This window comes from Gavia stellata, chromosome 4, assembly GCF_030936135.1.
Source record: "Gavia stellata isolate bGavSte3 chromosome 4, bGavSte3.hap2, whole genome shotgun sequence".
In the NCBI taxonomy this organism is placed as follows: Eukaryota; Metazoa; Chordata; class Aves; order Gaviiformes; family Gaviidae; genus Gavia; species Gavia stellata.
Window position 1 is genome coordinate 40,168,255 of NC_082597.1, and position 17,390 is coordinate 40,185,644.

General features: G+C 37.3%; 1 protein-coding gene across 1 annotated transcript; it reads left to right on the top strand.

The window, feature by feature from the left end:
• Positions 1 to 1,837: 1,837 nt before the first annotated feature.
• FRS2 (fibroblast growth factor receptor substrate 2) lies at positions 1,838 to 11,624 on the top strand. Its single transcript, XM_009814262.2, has 5 exons — positions 1,838 to 1,903; positions 3,740 to 3,926; positions 7,107 to 7,265; positions 8,100 to 8,263; positions 10,674 to 11,624. Exons 1-5 carry the CDS (start codon positions 1,838 to 1,840, stop codon positions 11,622 to 11,624), a joined length of 1,527 nt encoding a protein of 508 aa, XP_009812564.1.
• The last annotated feature ends 5,766 nt before the right edge of the window (positions 11,625 to 17,390 follow it).

The window sequence follows — 17,390 nt, forward strand, 5'->3', positions numbered from 1 at the left end:
ACATAAGCAAAAAAATGGAATAGCTAAAATAATAATGGGATATATGTGTGAAGAGTATTAAAAGTAGTTTATAATGGAGAGAGTGACTGGATTGATTAATAAAATTCAGGACTTCTCTAGGCAAAAAACCAGTTGTGTGTAGCATAGCTTCTCTCTGCAACAGTAGAAGCAAACAACAAACCCCCCAGTTTCATGTTGAGTTGGGAAAAAAGCTCTGTCAAATTAATGTATGTTTTCATGTTATGGCCAGAAACGACATTAGAGAATCTGTGATTTTTGACTATGCGTGTGGTGCTCTGCCTCTTTCTTACCGGATTAATCCAAGCCATGTTGTTACCCTTTCTGTTAAGTTCTCCATTTCAGCTCTTCAGGGTTTTGGTGGCAGACTTACACAGATTTATACAGTCTCTAGGGTAGCAATAATCTCTTTTGACTGGCTTTTCTGGTCAAGAAGAGGGGAAGAGTTATCTGCTCTTGATTGTATTCTTTGCACCTTATTTCTCAGCAGACTAAAGTGCTACTTGGATACTACTGCTGCATGCTAATACAAATGCCTGTCTAGAAAGCAAGTCCCAGTTTTCTTAAGGTGACATCAGATTTTTTTCCCCTTTAGTCAGGAAAGTTATCAACCAGTTCTGTCTTCTTTCTTCTTGATTCCTAATGTCATATGTCTTGTTGACTTACCAGCTCTCTTCCAGGATTTTGTCCCACTTTTCATTTGTGTAGTGGAAATTATAGTTCTTAACCCATTTACATCATCTTTCTATTGTATAAGTTTTCTTTTGTTTGACTTTCTTGTACTTAAGAAATATGAGACTTAACACCCGCTGCAAGGTGGTAGAGGAAGGAGAAGCAAGCTGTGAGACTTGGTTCTATGAACATTTTATCACACTGTTTTATGAAAGTTTTATCATACATACAAAAATCTTTAAATGAAAATATAAAAAAATATAAAATATTTATTTTTTCTTTCCTTAATTGAGTCATGCCGTTCTCTGTTAGTTTAATATTTTACTGTTTTATAGCAAATGAAGTAGACTGTATAACACAGTTTAATCCAAACGGAACTTAATAGAAATAAAGACCCAAGTTTTAAAATATTTGTGTTGAATGTGGGTTTTTTCCTTCCCTTGACTTCTGTTACATAGTTTTATGTACATTGCTATATGGGAAGTATTTAAAAGTGGAAGCACAGAGCCTCGCTGCACGGCTGCCAGCACAGGGCTGCCTCCAGGCCTGGATCGCCTCCACCCTCTATTGCAAGCCAGCCCTGGAGCTGCAGAAGCCAGGGCAGCCTTTCAGGATTGCCATGTGGGCTCTTTGTGTTGCCTGTGCCTGGTAACCTCCTACAGCCCAGGGCTTGTATGGGCGTCACTAGGGCTGTGCTCAGCAGTCTAAGCTGGGGAGTGCTCATTTGGACGGAACTGGAATCCAGGTAGTTGTCTTGTGTAAAGGTCCTGATTTAGGAGATGAGAATCGCACCCAGTAAGCTTTTGGGTTTTGTTTTCCCCCAAGCTGCTACTATGGGAATTAAGGTGACAAATCAGATGGGTCTGTTTGGTAGTAACCTCAAGTTGAACTATTGGTAGGACTTTAACAGCTCGGTGTTGCCACTCCTTAATGCCAAATCTAACTTAACTATTTAAAAATATTTGTAATATTTGTGTTGATTTTTTATTACTTATGACTGCAAAATTCATCATGAAGAATTCTAATTTCAGGGAGCAGTTTGTGTTGGATTGTTTTGTTGATGAGACTCTGTTTTTACTTCAACTAAATGATCATTTTGGGTTTGTTTTTTTCCCCTCTAGAGATCACATGGTCTTCTAAAGAAGTCATGGGTAGCTGTTGTAGCTGTCCAGATAAAGAATCTGTCCCAGATAACCATCGAAACAAGTTTAAGGTAAGCAACTGATGTGGTATGCTGTGAATTATTTTGTTGTTTTCTTGCAGAGTAGGTCTATGATGGAAAAAATTTCAATGAAAATAGGGTGAGTATTCCTGAATGGTTAAAACATTGCAGAGTTACAGGTATCTGGCTACAGGTTTCTCTTGTCCCTTTGAGAAATCCTCTCTTAGCAGCACTGACAGGAATTCTCTAGACTGGGTAGGCTTTTTAATGACGGTTTTGATCTTCAGGAAGAAGAAGCAGCCCTGTGCTTTTGATCCACCTCCATTTCAGTTGGTAGGGCCCAAGTAAGCATTGTTGCCTCTGGGAGGTTATGGAAGCTAGGAAGGGAGTCCTAAGTATAGGGGAAGAGCTACTGGAGAAGTGTGATTATGAACCTGGATGTGGGGTCAGCAATGGAAAATTTTAGGACTGCTGATTTTACTTGAAGATCACTACTGATTATAGCACTTTGAGAACTTTTGTCCTTTACTTGAAGAAATTTTATTTATAAATGTGCTTCTGCCCCTTATATCCCTGGAATTTATAAGCTTGTGAACACTTGTTCACGTGCTTAACGTGCTTAACATGAAGCTGCTGAAGTCAGTGACTTTAAGTAAACATACCTTGCATAGGCACACAAGTCAGATTTGCTTCTGTGCTCCAAACTGTCTCTGTGAGTTGGCAAAGGAATGTAATGCCTCCATAGTGAAAAATTATTCATGCATTGCCTTAGGGCAACACTGAAATGAGCTTTAAAGCCATGGGAATTTGTGGAAATGTTTAATATTATCAGTACAAAAAGCTGAAGGATAAAAAGTAAGAAAACAGAAAAATATTTTATGCATTTGACACCACTTTGTGTAACTAGTTCCTATTTTTCTCGTCGTAGAATTTCTCTATTGTTTGTGTGGGTCACTGATTTAACAGCAGGGGGGAAATAATGAAAGAATGTAATTTGCAAAATGAAAAAAGTTGGCATAAGCCTCAGTGGCAGATAAAACTATTCCTAATTCTTTTCAATTGCCTAGATCTCAAGTTGAAAATGTCTCTTTAAGGAGTAAGATTAATTGATATCATAGGGAAGATTTTTTGGTAGCCATTTTATTGAGTAAGAAAGAATCCCACTAAAAGCGGCATTGTGAGATAAAATACATGTGGAGGAAAATATACGTTGCCTGAATTCCGTAGAGGATGCAGATGACCTCAGACTGGTTTAAAAGCAGAAAGAATAAGAGTTTAAGCTTTATACACACGTTTTCACGCAAGATAACCATAGCGTATTTGAATTATTTGTTGAATTTTAAAAGGCAGAAAATAAATCTAAAACAGTCTGTTAATTCGGCACAGTGCAAGGCTATACAGGTATGTGAAGGAAGCTTTATCTTGGAGCCCCTTATCCTTTTTCATTCCTTTTCCCAACTCTAAGTGGGGTTATATTTTTAGAAATGGGGCTCTGAAAGATTTCATTATCTGAGGTATGCCTTATCCGTGTGGAAATACTAGAATATGTATATAAAGCCAGGTTAAAAAAACCTTAACTTACAAATCTCTTCTATTTAAAATATCTCCTCAGATTTTACAATAATATTATGCAGTCTCACTCATATTGCTTTTAAATATGTATTATTTTAATTCTGGGTTGGGGGAGCAAAGGAACTGGTTTGGTGAGGGTGTTTTTGGTTTTGTTTTTTTGGTTTTTTTTGTTTTTTTTTTCAACTTTTACCTCAAGGATCATAACTAATATGACAGAGCAGATGGAGCGCATGAGTGAAACATCAAGATATTATTAGTAGTGGTATTGGTGCTCAGAAGAGTACTTACCTAATCTTTTTAACTTCCTTTTTATAGGTTATTAATGTGGATGATGATGGTAATGAACTGGGTTCTGGCATAATGGAACTTACAGATACAGAACTAATTTTGTACACCCGTAAAAGGGACTCTGTAAAATGGCACTACCTCTGTCTCCGTCGCTATGGCTATGACTCAAATCTTTTCTCTTTTGAAAGTGGCCGGAGGTGTCAAACTGGACAAGGTATGTGGAATTTTTGTATATAAAGCTTTTCGGAAATTTATTCAATGTTGGAAGACAATTTTGTTTAAAAAAAAGTATATTGGCCTGTCCTTTGGCAAGGGTTATAAAGGCTGTAGTTTTATATGTGAATGTGGTTTCTGAAAGAAAAGTAAGTTATCTTATGAGGAATGGTCTTACGATAAAAGGAGGATTTGAGTTACGCATAGTTTTTGGCATTGTAGGTCTGCCGCACTTCATGCTTGTATGTGTGGATACTTCTGGTCAACTTAGGAGGTGGTTTTGACAGGGAAATTCTACCTCAGAGGTTGACTTGACTTTCAGGGAGGGGCAGTGAAACCTGGAACTGTGAAGGAATCTCCTTGGAATTCAAAGAATTCTCTATTTTTAGATTTTGAAAGACTGGAGCACTGGTACGAACTGGATATCCCTACTCTATTACTGTTTTCAGTAACACACTTGTGTTTCATCCTCTACCTAAAACAAATACCACTTTCATTTATATCAATGACATCATTCTCAAATTTTGACATGTTTTTGTCTGCAGTGTGTAAACTCCAGCTATGCTCAGTTATTTTCTGTGGGGCTTTAATTGGAGAAAGATGGTTACCTTTCCGGTTCCCAGATCATGCCTGCCTTGGCCAAGGCTGGCTCCCAGTGAGAAGATTTAGGCTTTTCTCTCTCTCTCTTCACTGCAGTAGTCCCCGAGGGAATAGCTGTTTTGGTTGAGGTCTCAGCCTCGTTTTGCATCTTTCTACTGTGATGTAGCTGTATGAAGCTGGAATTCTTACGTATTCATATGTTATGAAATTAAGTTGCATTTTTATTTTCTTATAGATTTTTAGCATTTATTAGTGTTTTTATCAATAATGATATTTAGCAATTGCAATTTTTTTTTTTAATTTCACTGTAAAAAATCAGGAAGATGAAAGAAGCTGGTCAATCTTCATTGTCCAAGCAGAGGTAAGGGCAGACAGTTGTGGGTTTTTTGATAAGAGTTTAGAAGGCATTCTCAGTTCATCTCCTAATGAGAAATGGAGGTCTTTTCAAATGTGACAGTATACGCCATACTGAACTAAATTGTCAGACTTCTAAGAAGAAAGTAATAAACTTTGTTTTGAAGAACTTTAATTGATTTTGCAGGTTTAAATTACTACTTCTTCTAAACACGTAAAATAGATACTAATAAAATTAAATTGAAAATACTATTTAGAAGGTTCTTTTCCAGAGCCTATTAGCAAGTCTGCAAAATTTTCCACCGAGTCTAATTGACTTCTCTGCTTCCCTCCTAATTTCCTTTTTTTCTAAATAGAGAACATTAAGCAGGCTGTGTAAGCAGCAACCTTTTCCTCCCTCTTTTGTTTCTTGCCTTCCTTACGTAATATTAAAATACTGTGAATATTGAGAAAAAAGAAATCTGGCAGAAAGTGTTCTCTCTGCTGCCTTTTTGCAATGGAGCATTGTTCCTGAGACCTACACTGGGTTTTGCGGGCACAGTTGCAAAACTTCACTTGGTGAGATGACCGAGAAGTCTTTCATTTGAGAATACCCTGAATACTGCCCAGAAACTGCTACTGATTGCATTAGTCAATATTCTTGTTTGTGTTTTCCATTTAATTTCAAATTATATCTATTGATAAGTTGTCAGAATGCACTGATGGTAAAACACTGAGTTTGTGTTAGATATTCAAAACCTTGAAGACATGTTTTGGGAATGCAGCTAATGGATAATTCAGGATAGAAAACTTGGAGGAGCTAGTGTGTTACCATGTTGTGTAAGTGACAGATCACATTGTATTTAATATGAATGTATTTAATAAAGATCAAGGTTTCATGAAGTTGGTTTTGCTTGCAGTTTCAGTGCCAGTTTGGTTCACCTCATATTTTAAGGAATTGGCAATTTGGAAGCATTTTTTTAAATGAAGGGCTAAAGGCAGCTGACTTTCTCAGAAACATACTGGGAGCTTTTTAAAGCTTGTAAACCTAGATTTTTTTTAATTTTATTTTTTGTCCATTAAGGTTTAAGTATCCAGTGTGAATTTGCAGACATAAACAAAAAATTAAACATGGACTATTGTACTTCAGCTGAATTATGGGTTGGGGAAATGCATTAGAAGAAGCTCTACAGCTGCTGTGTTGCAAGCATGAAGCTTATTCACTGCACCAGCTGAATATTAATTGTTGAGTGTCATTCCTCTTAGCCCACTTGGTATATTCCCCGCTGGGTTATTGTGAACTTCTACCATGTGGAGCATTTCTGGTAGTTCTGACCTGTCACAGTTCTGTGTCCTTAAATAAATATATGGTGATAGTAATTGCCAGCATATTAACATAATTGCACTTAGAGAACTAGCTATATAGGTAGGTAGTTTTTAGTAAAGAGTGTTTTAAGATTGTAATACTCACTTTAAAAAATGAGCACCTGCACCCACATTTAACAAGCGTGTCAACTTTAACTTCATGCTTTCAATGGAAGAATAATCCAAAGCTGCGACTTTGCTGGTGAGGGTAAGTTGGGGCGCTCCCTGCTGTTTAAAAGCAAAGTGGCACAATACACACGCAAAATACATGGTATTGCTGCTAACTTTGTGGTCTGTGTCTATCCTTTAGCCTAAGGCAATTGGTTTGTTACTGTCCGTTCACACACTTTGTCTTACTAGCTTTTAATTTTAATCTTCTTAAAGAAACTAAGCTTTTACCCAGTGTTTAAATCCTTCTTTCCTGTTGTGCAGGTATCTTATTTTTATGGTAATTTAATAGAAATCTGGTTTAAAAAATACAACCTTGTAGCACTACAGTAGTTTAATTTAGTGTTTATTTATTTATTTATTTAACAGGTATCCTTTTTATCAGCTTAAAAAAAAAAGAAAAATATCTTGCCCTGTTTTGTGCTTTTTTTTTATATCCCTCCTTTAGCACTCAAAACTTAGTTTTGCTTTTAATTGAATCAATTTTCTGTTCTAATTTAACTTCTGGTGCATGGGAAACTTGTATTAGATAAACACTTTAGAAGTTTTCACAGTAATTTTGTGTGTTTTGGCACAATAAAAATTTCTTAACATTTTTGCTTCTTTAACAGGTATTCATTATGTGGATTCCAGTTTTATTGTTTGAAAGTCATATACATTGTAAGGCATGTTTCTTATGTTAAAGGATTTTGATTTTTTTCTTGTGTATTTATAGGAATCTTTGCTTTTAAATGTGCCCGTGCAGAAGAGCTGTTTAATATGTTGCAAGAGATAATGCAGAATAATAGCATAAATGTGGTAGAAGAACCAGTAGTAGAAAGGAATAATCATCAAACTGAGTTGGAAGCTCCAAGAACCCCTCGAACGCCTACCAGTAAGTATGGTTATACTGTCAGATGACATACCTGAATGTAATATGGTACTTAGCTTAGTTTTCTTTTTAATTGCTTAAAGATTTAATGCAAATTAAATGCTATTTTCAGCTAATAGGCTAGTTACCAGTAATGCATTCTCTTGAGGTACTTGCTGAGGATTCTCTTTTTGAGAATCCTAAGTCTTGGGAGCGAAACTACCATGGTCAAGTTCTTCAGCTTTAAGAAATAAGTTTTGGGAACTTAGTTGTTGCATAAGAACGCTGCTTTAGTATGTACCTACTGAATTGCTTTATAATGCATCACCATATTTTACTTGTAGCATTTCTGAGAAATGTTAATGTTGGGCAACGTTCCAACCTTTTTATTAGGAAAAAAGTAACGGTAATATCACACCTGGGTAGAGTGAATTCCTTTCAAAAATACTGGAGGATTTTAAGTAATCCCAGGCAGATGGATTGATATTTGAAATGAGGAATTCCAGGTTATTGATTATCTCAGAGAAATGGAAGCTTAAGTCCATCCCTGTTTGTTAGGGAGACATGTTGCTGATGGTAAAAAGAGAAGTTGGATAGGACATTTACTGTGGTGCGTAATACACTTAGATGTCGGCGGTTGCTTCAGACACGTTTCTCAGTAAATACTGGGATGCTATACTCTGCAATTTGCTTTTTCTTTCCTTCCCTCCAGCAAAATTGAGTCTTGTGAATATTTAATAGTTCTACATATTGTAATTTCTCTTTTGAAAATGGAAAATTAAGATATAAAACATCTTACTCATATACAGTAAAATGTTCTATTTTAATATGGTTTTGCTTGTTTTCTGATTGAATCAGCTCCTGGGTTCAATGCACAAAGTTTACCTAACGGCTATCCCAGATATCCATCTTTTGGAGATGCTTCATCACATCCTTCCAGCAGACATCCTTCTGTCGGAAGTGCACGCCTCCCCTCTGTCGGTGAAGAATCAACACATCCTTTACTTGTAGCAGAGGAGCAAGTGGGTATTCCTCCCCCTTCATTTAGAATCTACGTTAGTTCAGTTTTTCCTAATGTTTATTCTGTAGGCTTTCATTTATGTTTTCCAGTATCTGGTGTAATGTATTTCTACCGTATGTTAACTACCTCAGAAAAGTGTTTGCTTTGCCTCTTTAAAATGATTCTTTGTAGGATAGCTGGCTGAGGAAGAGCAACTATTTTAAGTTGCTCTTCATATTTATATGCAAATAAAGATACAGAAACTATGTATTTGCATATACTCTATTCAAAATTTTCAGTAATTGTTTTGAAACACATAAATTGTATTTTATAATGAGAGATCCTGGTCAAAAAGCTTCTTTACATGTAAGTCTTCTATTTGGTGAATAGAAATAATAGAATAATTTAGGTTAGAAGGGACCTCTAGAGTCCTTTAGGTCAAATTTTAAAGTTAGAGGAGGCTGCACAGAGCCTTGTCCTGTCATGCTTTGAATACTCCAAACAAGGGGATTCCACAGTGTCTCTGAGCCATGTGTTCCAGTGTTTGAGCACTTTTATTGTGAAAACATTTTTCCCTAGTATGTAATCAGATTTTTTTTCCTGTTACAGCTGGTGTCTGTTGCCCCTTAGCCTTTTGCTGAACATCTCCAAAAAGGGTCTGGCTCTGTCTTTATCTATTAGGTAGCTGAAAACAGCTATTAGGATTTTTCCTGGCCTTCTCTTAAGACTGAATAAGGATGGTGCTCTCAGCTTCTCCTTGTATGTCAAATGTTCCAGCCCCTCTAATCATGGCCCTCCACTGGATTTGCTACACTACAGTGGTGTCTTTCTTGTACTGGGGAACAAATTACTACAGATTCAGTCTCACAAGTGCTGAATTGATGATAATAATCTCTTTCCTTAATCTACTGGCTGTGCTTTTGCTAACACAAACCAATGCACATTTGATTTTCATTGCTGTAAGGGCACACTCATTCAATTCACCATCCATCTGGACCCCTGGTGCTTTTCTGCAAAGCTGTTTTCAAGTCAGTTGGTGTCTCGCCTGTACTGTTGGTGTTGTTCCATGCCAGGCACTGGACTTTGCAGTTGCTGAACTTCATGAGGTTTCTGTGAGGTCACTTCTCCAGGCTGCTGAGATACCTCTCAGTGGAAACCCTACCAATCTGGGATAGACTGAAAACTTTCTGAGGGTGTGTTCTATCTCATCATTCAGGTTGCTGATGAAAATGATAGTCAAGTTTAATGAAATGTAATGTGGTTTAGGAAGGCTGTTGTGCTTGACAAGAAACAGTGTTGGACATGAGAGAAGGTAACCAGAGCAAAGTGCAGTGAACTGTCTTGTGGGAAAGGATTTGTTAGGAGCCCCCACAGAAAAGTCCAAGTGTTGTTGTTGGAGTTACTGAAGAGGAAATGAGTTTAAAGCATCAATGTAGGAGTCAAGCGAGCTATAAATAACACTTCAGCTTGTAGAGCTTGACAGAGAAGTTGGGAAGGCTAGATGACTACTGCTGTAAAATACTACTTTTGCTGTTTGCGTATCCAGACAAAGAATTAAAATTTAGAGAAAGAATCCATTCCTTCAGTCTTTACCTTTCAGCTTCGTGTTGATCCACTGTGGGGACTTGGAGGGATAAACTAGTGGTGTATTCCTGCCTTTCCTAGTGGCATCTGGTCTAACTCCTGCTCCTTTTTAAATCTGAGTGCCATGGTTCTTACGGAAGTATATGTTTGTCTGTTTCAGTTTCTGGTATTAGTAGGCTGTTGGCTCTTGAAGAAAGAATGGACTGTTCTGCCAGTAGAGCCAACCTCTCTTCTCATTGCTTAAGTAGTACACAAGGCGAGATTCTGGGTGGTTTTAGGGTTTGTTTGTTTGGGTTTTTTTTTTTTAATGGACAGTAAATTTCCTTTGCAGTGTGGCATGTAAAGATAAATTTAGCTGAAGCAACTGTTGAACTGTTGGTCACTGTCATGTTAAGGGACAACAAAGTAGAGCTCTGCTTCACTGATTCATCCAAGTGAACTAATGAGCTAAGTTGGAGCAGCCCAAGGTTGCCCTGAGAAGAGCAGAGCTGGAATAGAACCTGAAAAGCTGTAGCCAGAGCACAACTGGGATAAAACAACAAATCAAAATAATTATTAATGTAGGATATAAATTGCATTCTTTTGTCTGGCTTGAGTACCTCTAATTTTATTTAGAGTAACATTAACAAACGAACAACAAAATTTCAAGGGAAAAAACCCCAAATTGAGCACAGTTCAGCAAAATGTAAGAGAGATGACCTTTGCTCTTAAAAAGCTGCTGTCACGAGATTTGGTTTTCAGGTATTTTGATTAGAAAAGTGGGGAGTTAAGAAGGAAAGAAATCTGGAGGGGGGGGAAAAAGCGCAAATAGCATTTGAATTTCCTTTTTTTTTTCCTTCCCCTTTTAGGTGCACACTTACGTCAACACTACTGGGGTACAAGAGGAAAGAAAAAATCGATCAAGTGTGCATGTGCCACTGGAATCAAAGCTTTCAAACACTGAACCAACTAAAGTGAAAGAAGATCAGTTGTGTACTGATGACAGAGATGCTCAGGTTCTCCTGGAGCCTGAAGGAGTCAAGTTTGTTTTAGGACCAACACCCGTTCAAAGGCAGTTAATGGAAAGAGAGAAACTGGAGCAACTTGGGAGAGACCAAGTTAGCGGCAGCAGCACAAACAACACTGAATGGGACACTGGCTACGACAGTGATGAACGTAGAGAAACACCATCTGGTAATAAATTGGTGTATGAAAATATAAATAGGTTATCAATCCCTAGTGCCTCAGGGGTCAGGAGAGGTCGTTTGACATCAACCAGTACCTCAGACACCCAGAACATTAACAACTCTGCTCAGAGGAGAACTGCGCTGTTGAACTATGAGAACTTGCCATCCTTGCCTCCTGTTTGGGAAGCCCGCAAGCTGAGTAGAGATGAAGATGACAGTTTAGGACCAAAGACCCCATCTCTGAATGGCTACCACAATAACCTAGATCCAATGCATAATTATGTCAATACAGAGAATGTAACAGTACCAGCAAGTGCTCATAAAGTAGAATTTACACGACGTCGGGACTGTACCCCAACAGTCTTTAACTTTGACATTAGGCGTCCAAGTTTAGAACACAGGCAGCTCAACTATATACAGGTTGACTTGGAAGGTGGTAGTGACTCCGACAACCCTCAGACTCCAAAAACCCCCACCACTCCACTTCCGCAAACTCCAACCAGGCGCACAGAGCTGTATGCTGTGATAGACATTGAAAGAACTGCTGCTATGTCAAGCTTGCAAAAAGCACTGCCCCGAGATGATGGTACTTCTAGGAAAACTAGACATAACAGTACTGACCTGCCTATGTGAGCCTGGGAAGCATTAAATCATTTGCACCTTTTGTGAAGTTTATAAAATTGACGATGCAAATACTTTGCATTTCTTAACACTAACGCCTTTTATAGACTAACAGAACTTTTTCTGCATACTTCATGTACTTGTCTAACTAAAGGGAATTAATGTAGATCAAGTATTCATTTAGGTAACACTATTTCATTCTACAGTAGTAGTAATTACTGCATAGCAGCATCACCACCTTTCACAGTGCCTCTTTAAATTGATTAGAATCTGAGTGACATGCCAGTTTTGAATTTATAAATATTCTGGTCTGGTGCCTATACTCGTTAATGGCATTTTATAACACTTTTTAAAGCCTCCTGATACGTGCATTATTAACAGGTAAACCTAATCTTTCAAGATACCTATCTTACGTTCATTCCTCATTGAAGTGGCTCCTCCAGAATGAAATGTATGTAATGCATTAATTCACTCAGTTTGATGTACACAAGATGTATTGGTTCATCTCAAGGGATATAAACACCACACCTTTTTTGTCTGTTTCGGTTTTTTTTTTTAAGACCACATGGGCAAGAAGGCCTTTAATTCCCGATAGTTTTCTTAACTTGTGTGATATTTGAGAGGTCACATCGAAGTTTGTTGATCAGAGCTATAAATGTATCTAAACCCAGCCTTAAGCTCCTTCTGCTAGAAGAGAATTCTGAGTGGTGTATCAAGTTCCCTGTGAAATCTGACAGAATTTTAATCTCATAGAGTTTTGTTTTTGGTTTGTTTGTTTTTTTTTTTTTGTGAAGGAATTCACAGGTTGGCTGTATGAATTAAGGCTCTCTTGTAATTTTTTAGTTCAGTGTGCCTTCCTTTCTTTGCATTTGTGTGTTTCCTTTTTATCTGTTTCATAATGTCTTGTTTTAAAAGTCAAAATTTTGTACATAGCTTTAATTATTGTTCAGGGTTGTTTGTGTTTGTCTTACTCTGCATTTGACAAAGAAAGACTCTTGAAGGTCAAATGGTTGTCTTTTGTCCAGTGTTCTACTTTTTTATGCCTGACAGAAATATCCCAGTTCTCCAGCAGCATGCATTATTGCACAACTGGAAAGGTTTATTATGCAGTTACTGTCTTCCTCTAAAGCATCAGACACAGGTTGCATGGGAGGCAGGGTACTGGACTTGATAGTTCTTTATAGAAAATTGTACATTCTAGCAATGTGCATCCATAGTTGATAGTATAATTTAGAAAGATATGTAGTAAATTATCTGAAGGTAGTATTATCTACAAGCATACTTCTTTTCCTTTTGCAGTTGGTGAACTTGGTTACAGTGATGGCTGCTCAGTGTTACAGGTACATCCAGGTGGAATGTTGTTCGTTGAATATGCCAGATGCACCCTTAGCAGAAGTTTGTGTGGGTTTTTTTTTTAATACTCTAATACTCTGAACAATTGTAGAATTCCGGCAGTATTGCAGGTGCACCCTGGTACTAGCAGCAGAAGAGATTACACTTGAGCCTGTGATTGCAAAGGAACTGACACTTGTGTGAACTGATGTGATGTAAAATAACCCTTGAACTGTGAGTGAGGGAAAAGCATGCAAGAAAAGCCATTTGGAGATCTGAAAAAGAATTAACGGTCTTCATGCACTATTTGAATCGAAGTTTTATAAAAAACAAACTACAATTATTTTCAGTCTTTTAAATTGGAGTGTATTTCTGTTCCTTTATTAACTTTTTCTTTAGTCTTCTCTCAGTTTAGTAGTGGCAGCAGTGGTAGCACCTGAAATACCTGCATCTTGCCGCACCATTAAGGGATATCAGGCAACCTTTTCACTCTGACTTTCATTATTCTTTACAGACTGTATGGTACTGAAATACCAGATGCACAAAGAACATAATTTCCAGAAGTAAAAGATGGGAGTCATTGAGACCATTATGAGGAACTTAATGAGGTTTTTTTTAACTCTCATTTAATGATTTCACGGTCAACTTATGCATACTCTTGTGATAGACCTGTTGACTTGTAGGGAGACCTTGGTACTCAAGAAGGTAATGACTACCTAGAGCTAGACATTTTACAGATCTGCAATGGTAGTGCTCCTTCACATCTTTGCCATTGCCTCACCTTACACTATGGACCTGTCTTGGTCTGTACTGAAGAGAAATGGCCAGGCTTTACAAAATACTTACTGGGTTCATGATACTGGTGTGATTCTTGTTCTTAGCTCACAGCTCACTTAAATTTGTGAGCCGAATTCATGCTTCAGCATGTGTTTTGAGGCAAACGTGTTTGATGTAGCTAGCTGCCTAGAAATATTTGGTCCTCATCTCTATAGTATGGGTGTTTCAGAAATACTAATTAATTGGACCCTTAAAACACACCTGTGAGGGAGGTAATATTCTTAATTGACAAATAGGGAAACAGAGGCTTCAGGTAGATCCTAAATGACCTGCCAAAATTACACCAACCAACCATATCCCTCCTTAGTTCCGGTGCACTGTCCTATGTATTTATCCTGAATGTTCTCAGATACAAGGGATGGTCTGAGTAATTTTTTTTATGTTGTTGCAAGTTTCACAGTACTTCATAGGGAGTGTTTTCTTAGCTCTAGCCCCCAGAATTGAGAACATACTGAAAATTCAACTTTCTGTAGCCTTATATTAACAAGTCCGACATGTTTTCCAGGGCTGGGCTATTTTTTTACCCTCTTATATTTTACAGGTAGTCCCTGTTACCCGTGCTACTCATCTTTAGCATTCCTTATTTTCTGCCCCTTGAAGTAGATGTAGTTGCAATGCACTTTACCCTTTGAGACTTGGTAAATATTTTTTCAATTCAGTCCCTTTAAAGGCTGTGATGTTAGGTTTAGTATCTGTAATCTAGGATTCAGTTTTCAGCTGACATCTCTCCACAGCATTTAGATGGTATTTATTTTGGGCCCACAGGTGTATAGATTGAGAAACTACGAATATGTAACCATTTTCTTTAGTAACTGAGACATGTAAAGTTTACATAAACTAGGTCCTGCAAAAATTGCAGCATCTCTGTCAGTTGTACTTCTGATCCATAACATAAAACTGGCTGCTTCAAGCACATTTGACAAGGGAAGGCCTTTAACCGTAGGTATTCCTTTAATGCAGTGATTTGGGAAAGACATACATTAGTGTATTATTTACAAGGAAACTGAGTTGATAAAAAAGATGAAACAGCAACCAAAAGTACATAATAAAGATTGTACTAGAAATACAGTTAGTGAGAATTTAATCCATTGGTTATATCAGGAAAATATTTTTTTCTCAAATTGATGTCAAGAGGGGGACCAATTTTAATTTTGTGGTGTTTCTTGGTGACTCCATGAAACAATATAAAAAAGACCGTTCTGAAAACCTTAAGTCTCATTACAACATTTTTCGTTTCCCCTGATAAGTAAGTTTTGCATATGATGGGTTGAACGTAATAGTGTGCACTGAAGCATTATTTCTGTTCCTGTTAAAGTCTACAGAACTTCTACAGAAATCTTAAGTGTTCACATAGACATTTCATATCATAAACTGCTTAATTTCCCCCCCCAGATGTTTGGATATTTGTGTATGTGTGTTTACACCTCTGACTAGGGCTTGGGTGTAAAAAGGGCCACAGAAAGGTGTAAGTTGTATGAAATCCAAAACAGTGTCAAAACAGGGCTGCTCTTTTGCAGGTGACAGACCAGCAGTTGATTTTGCTATTTTTTTTTAACAGCATGTATTGGCTCAAAAACTGGCTATCCTTGTTTTTGTTTTACATTTAACTACTTCTCAATGAGACCGTCAGGAGAGAGCAGATTGTTTCAAGTTCTGATTAATGTCAGTTACCACTTTGAGCATATAATGATGTATCTGATTTGGACCTCGATTTCTAAGCAGTATTCTCCTCTTCGTGTAAGGTGGGATCAATGGTGAAATTCCATTTCTACACTGTACTAATTTATTTAATGGCTGCAAATAAGATGAAACTGATTTAGTAGGAACTGATAGTGGACTTAAATCTGAAATTCTCCTGTTTTCCCTAAAGAAGTCTGGTCCTTCAGTTTGATAGATAGATAGAATTAGGTATTTTTGGAATTTAATTATAAGATCTTTCTCATCTTTTCCTTGATGGGCATTTTCAGGCATTTATATTTGACAGTATTTACTTAATATAAACATAAGTTCATTTATGATATCTTTATTTTAAATTCATATACACTCCAAAAAAAAATTATGCAGAAGAAATTCCACCACAAAAAACTGCGTTAAGATGGAGTCAAGGTTGCTGATGTCCTTCTTACAGAGCATATACGAAAAAGACAGGCAGTCATGATTTTAAGGTTCTTTTGCAATCTTTAGGAATTACTTCCTCTTTTGGACAAGATAAGTGAATAAGAAAAAAACCACAACTTAGCAGCTGTAACTCTGACCGTGTATACATTATTTCTTGTGATACTGTGTTGTAAGGTATGTGACTAAGTCTGTCAGATGTCTTATGAGGATGTTATCCTAACACGGTGTTTACTCCAGATTAACGCAGTGTTTTGTTTGGAAATATGTAGGTGTACAGATAGAATATGAGAGATAAAGTTACCTTTAAAGTTGATGAAACAAGTGTTGGACATTTCTATATTTTTATATATTACAAAGGGCATTTTGAAATTTTTCTTGCCGTTTTAGTAATTATTTAGTCTGGTAATATACATATATTGTGGCAACATTTTCTGCTATATCCATTACTTTGGTGTAATTCTATTCTATGTAGCAAAGATGTGTATATACAAAGGAGATTATGTAAAAAATATGATTAAGAAATAGGCTCAAGCCCTTCAGAACAGGGACAGTCTTCCTCTGTGTCTGCAAAGTACTTAATGCCTTGGGGTTCCAGCCACAGCTCACTTCTGAGACCCATGGTGACCGAATTGCCAAGCGATGAGTGTGGAGGAGCAGCTCCTCTGCTTTCCACGAGAAGCCTTAGTACAAAAGGTGCTGTGAAGCTCACCTTGCCACTCCCTGGTGCTGGGGCTGTGCTCTACATGGTCATTCCCAACGCCACCTGCCAACAACCCAGAGAGCCCAAGTCCGTGTGTGTGTTTTGCTCCAGTCCTTCACTTTGACAGTAGGAAAGGACATCTGAGGTAGGAGCTTTGATGTCATCAGGGAATTTTCCTTGTTAGTAGGGCGATCCTTCCAGAGCTTGTTCGAGCCTCATGCAGCGTCCTTTGAAGCCAAACGAATGATTTGTGTTGACTTCAAGGGCCACTGGATGTGTTCCTACAAGATCAAGTTCTGCTGACATAATGGCTCTGTTACACCTGAGGACCTGGTTGGTCAAGTTCTTCAGGAATGGTCTAAAAATACTGTAAAAATATAAATATATTTAATTACATGTACTGAAAAAAAAATCCTATTTGTTGTGGTCAGAGTTCAGATTATTATGTGAATTTTGATTTCTTAGTCATACTTGCATATATATTGCTTTATTATGTATGAAAGAGGAAGTGATTTGAAAGTGTGTGAAAGATCAGGATTACACCTTTTTTTAATGGTTATGTTATTTAGGAATGGATGTCAGCAAATTTAACTCCATATTAATGCAGTTTTTTTGCATTAGAATATGTATGTATATCATACACCCACATTTTATATATAATATATTATATATTTGGTACTAACTTTGTATTTTCCCTGAAATTTTGCCAAATCTCGGAACACAGATGTTCTCACTCCTAAGACTTTGGTACTTAATAGCTGAATGTATAAGAAATGGTCTGGTATGAAAGG

Excerpts from the sequence above, each read along its gene's own strand:
- FRS2 (XM_009814262.2), top strand. The coding sequence starts at position 1,838 with ATGGGTAGCTGTTGTAGCTGTCCAGATAAAGAATCTGTCCCAGATAAC. Across the intron at positions 1,904-3,739 it reads ACCATCGAAACAAGTTTAAG|GTTATTAATGTGGATGATGA; the intron begins GTAAGCAACTGA and ends TCCTTTTTATAG. Across the intron at positions 3,927-7,106 it reads GAGGTGTCAAACTGGACAAG|GAATCTTTGCTTTTAAATGT; the intron begins GTATGTGGAATT and ends GTGTATTTATAG.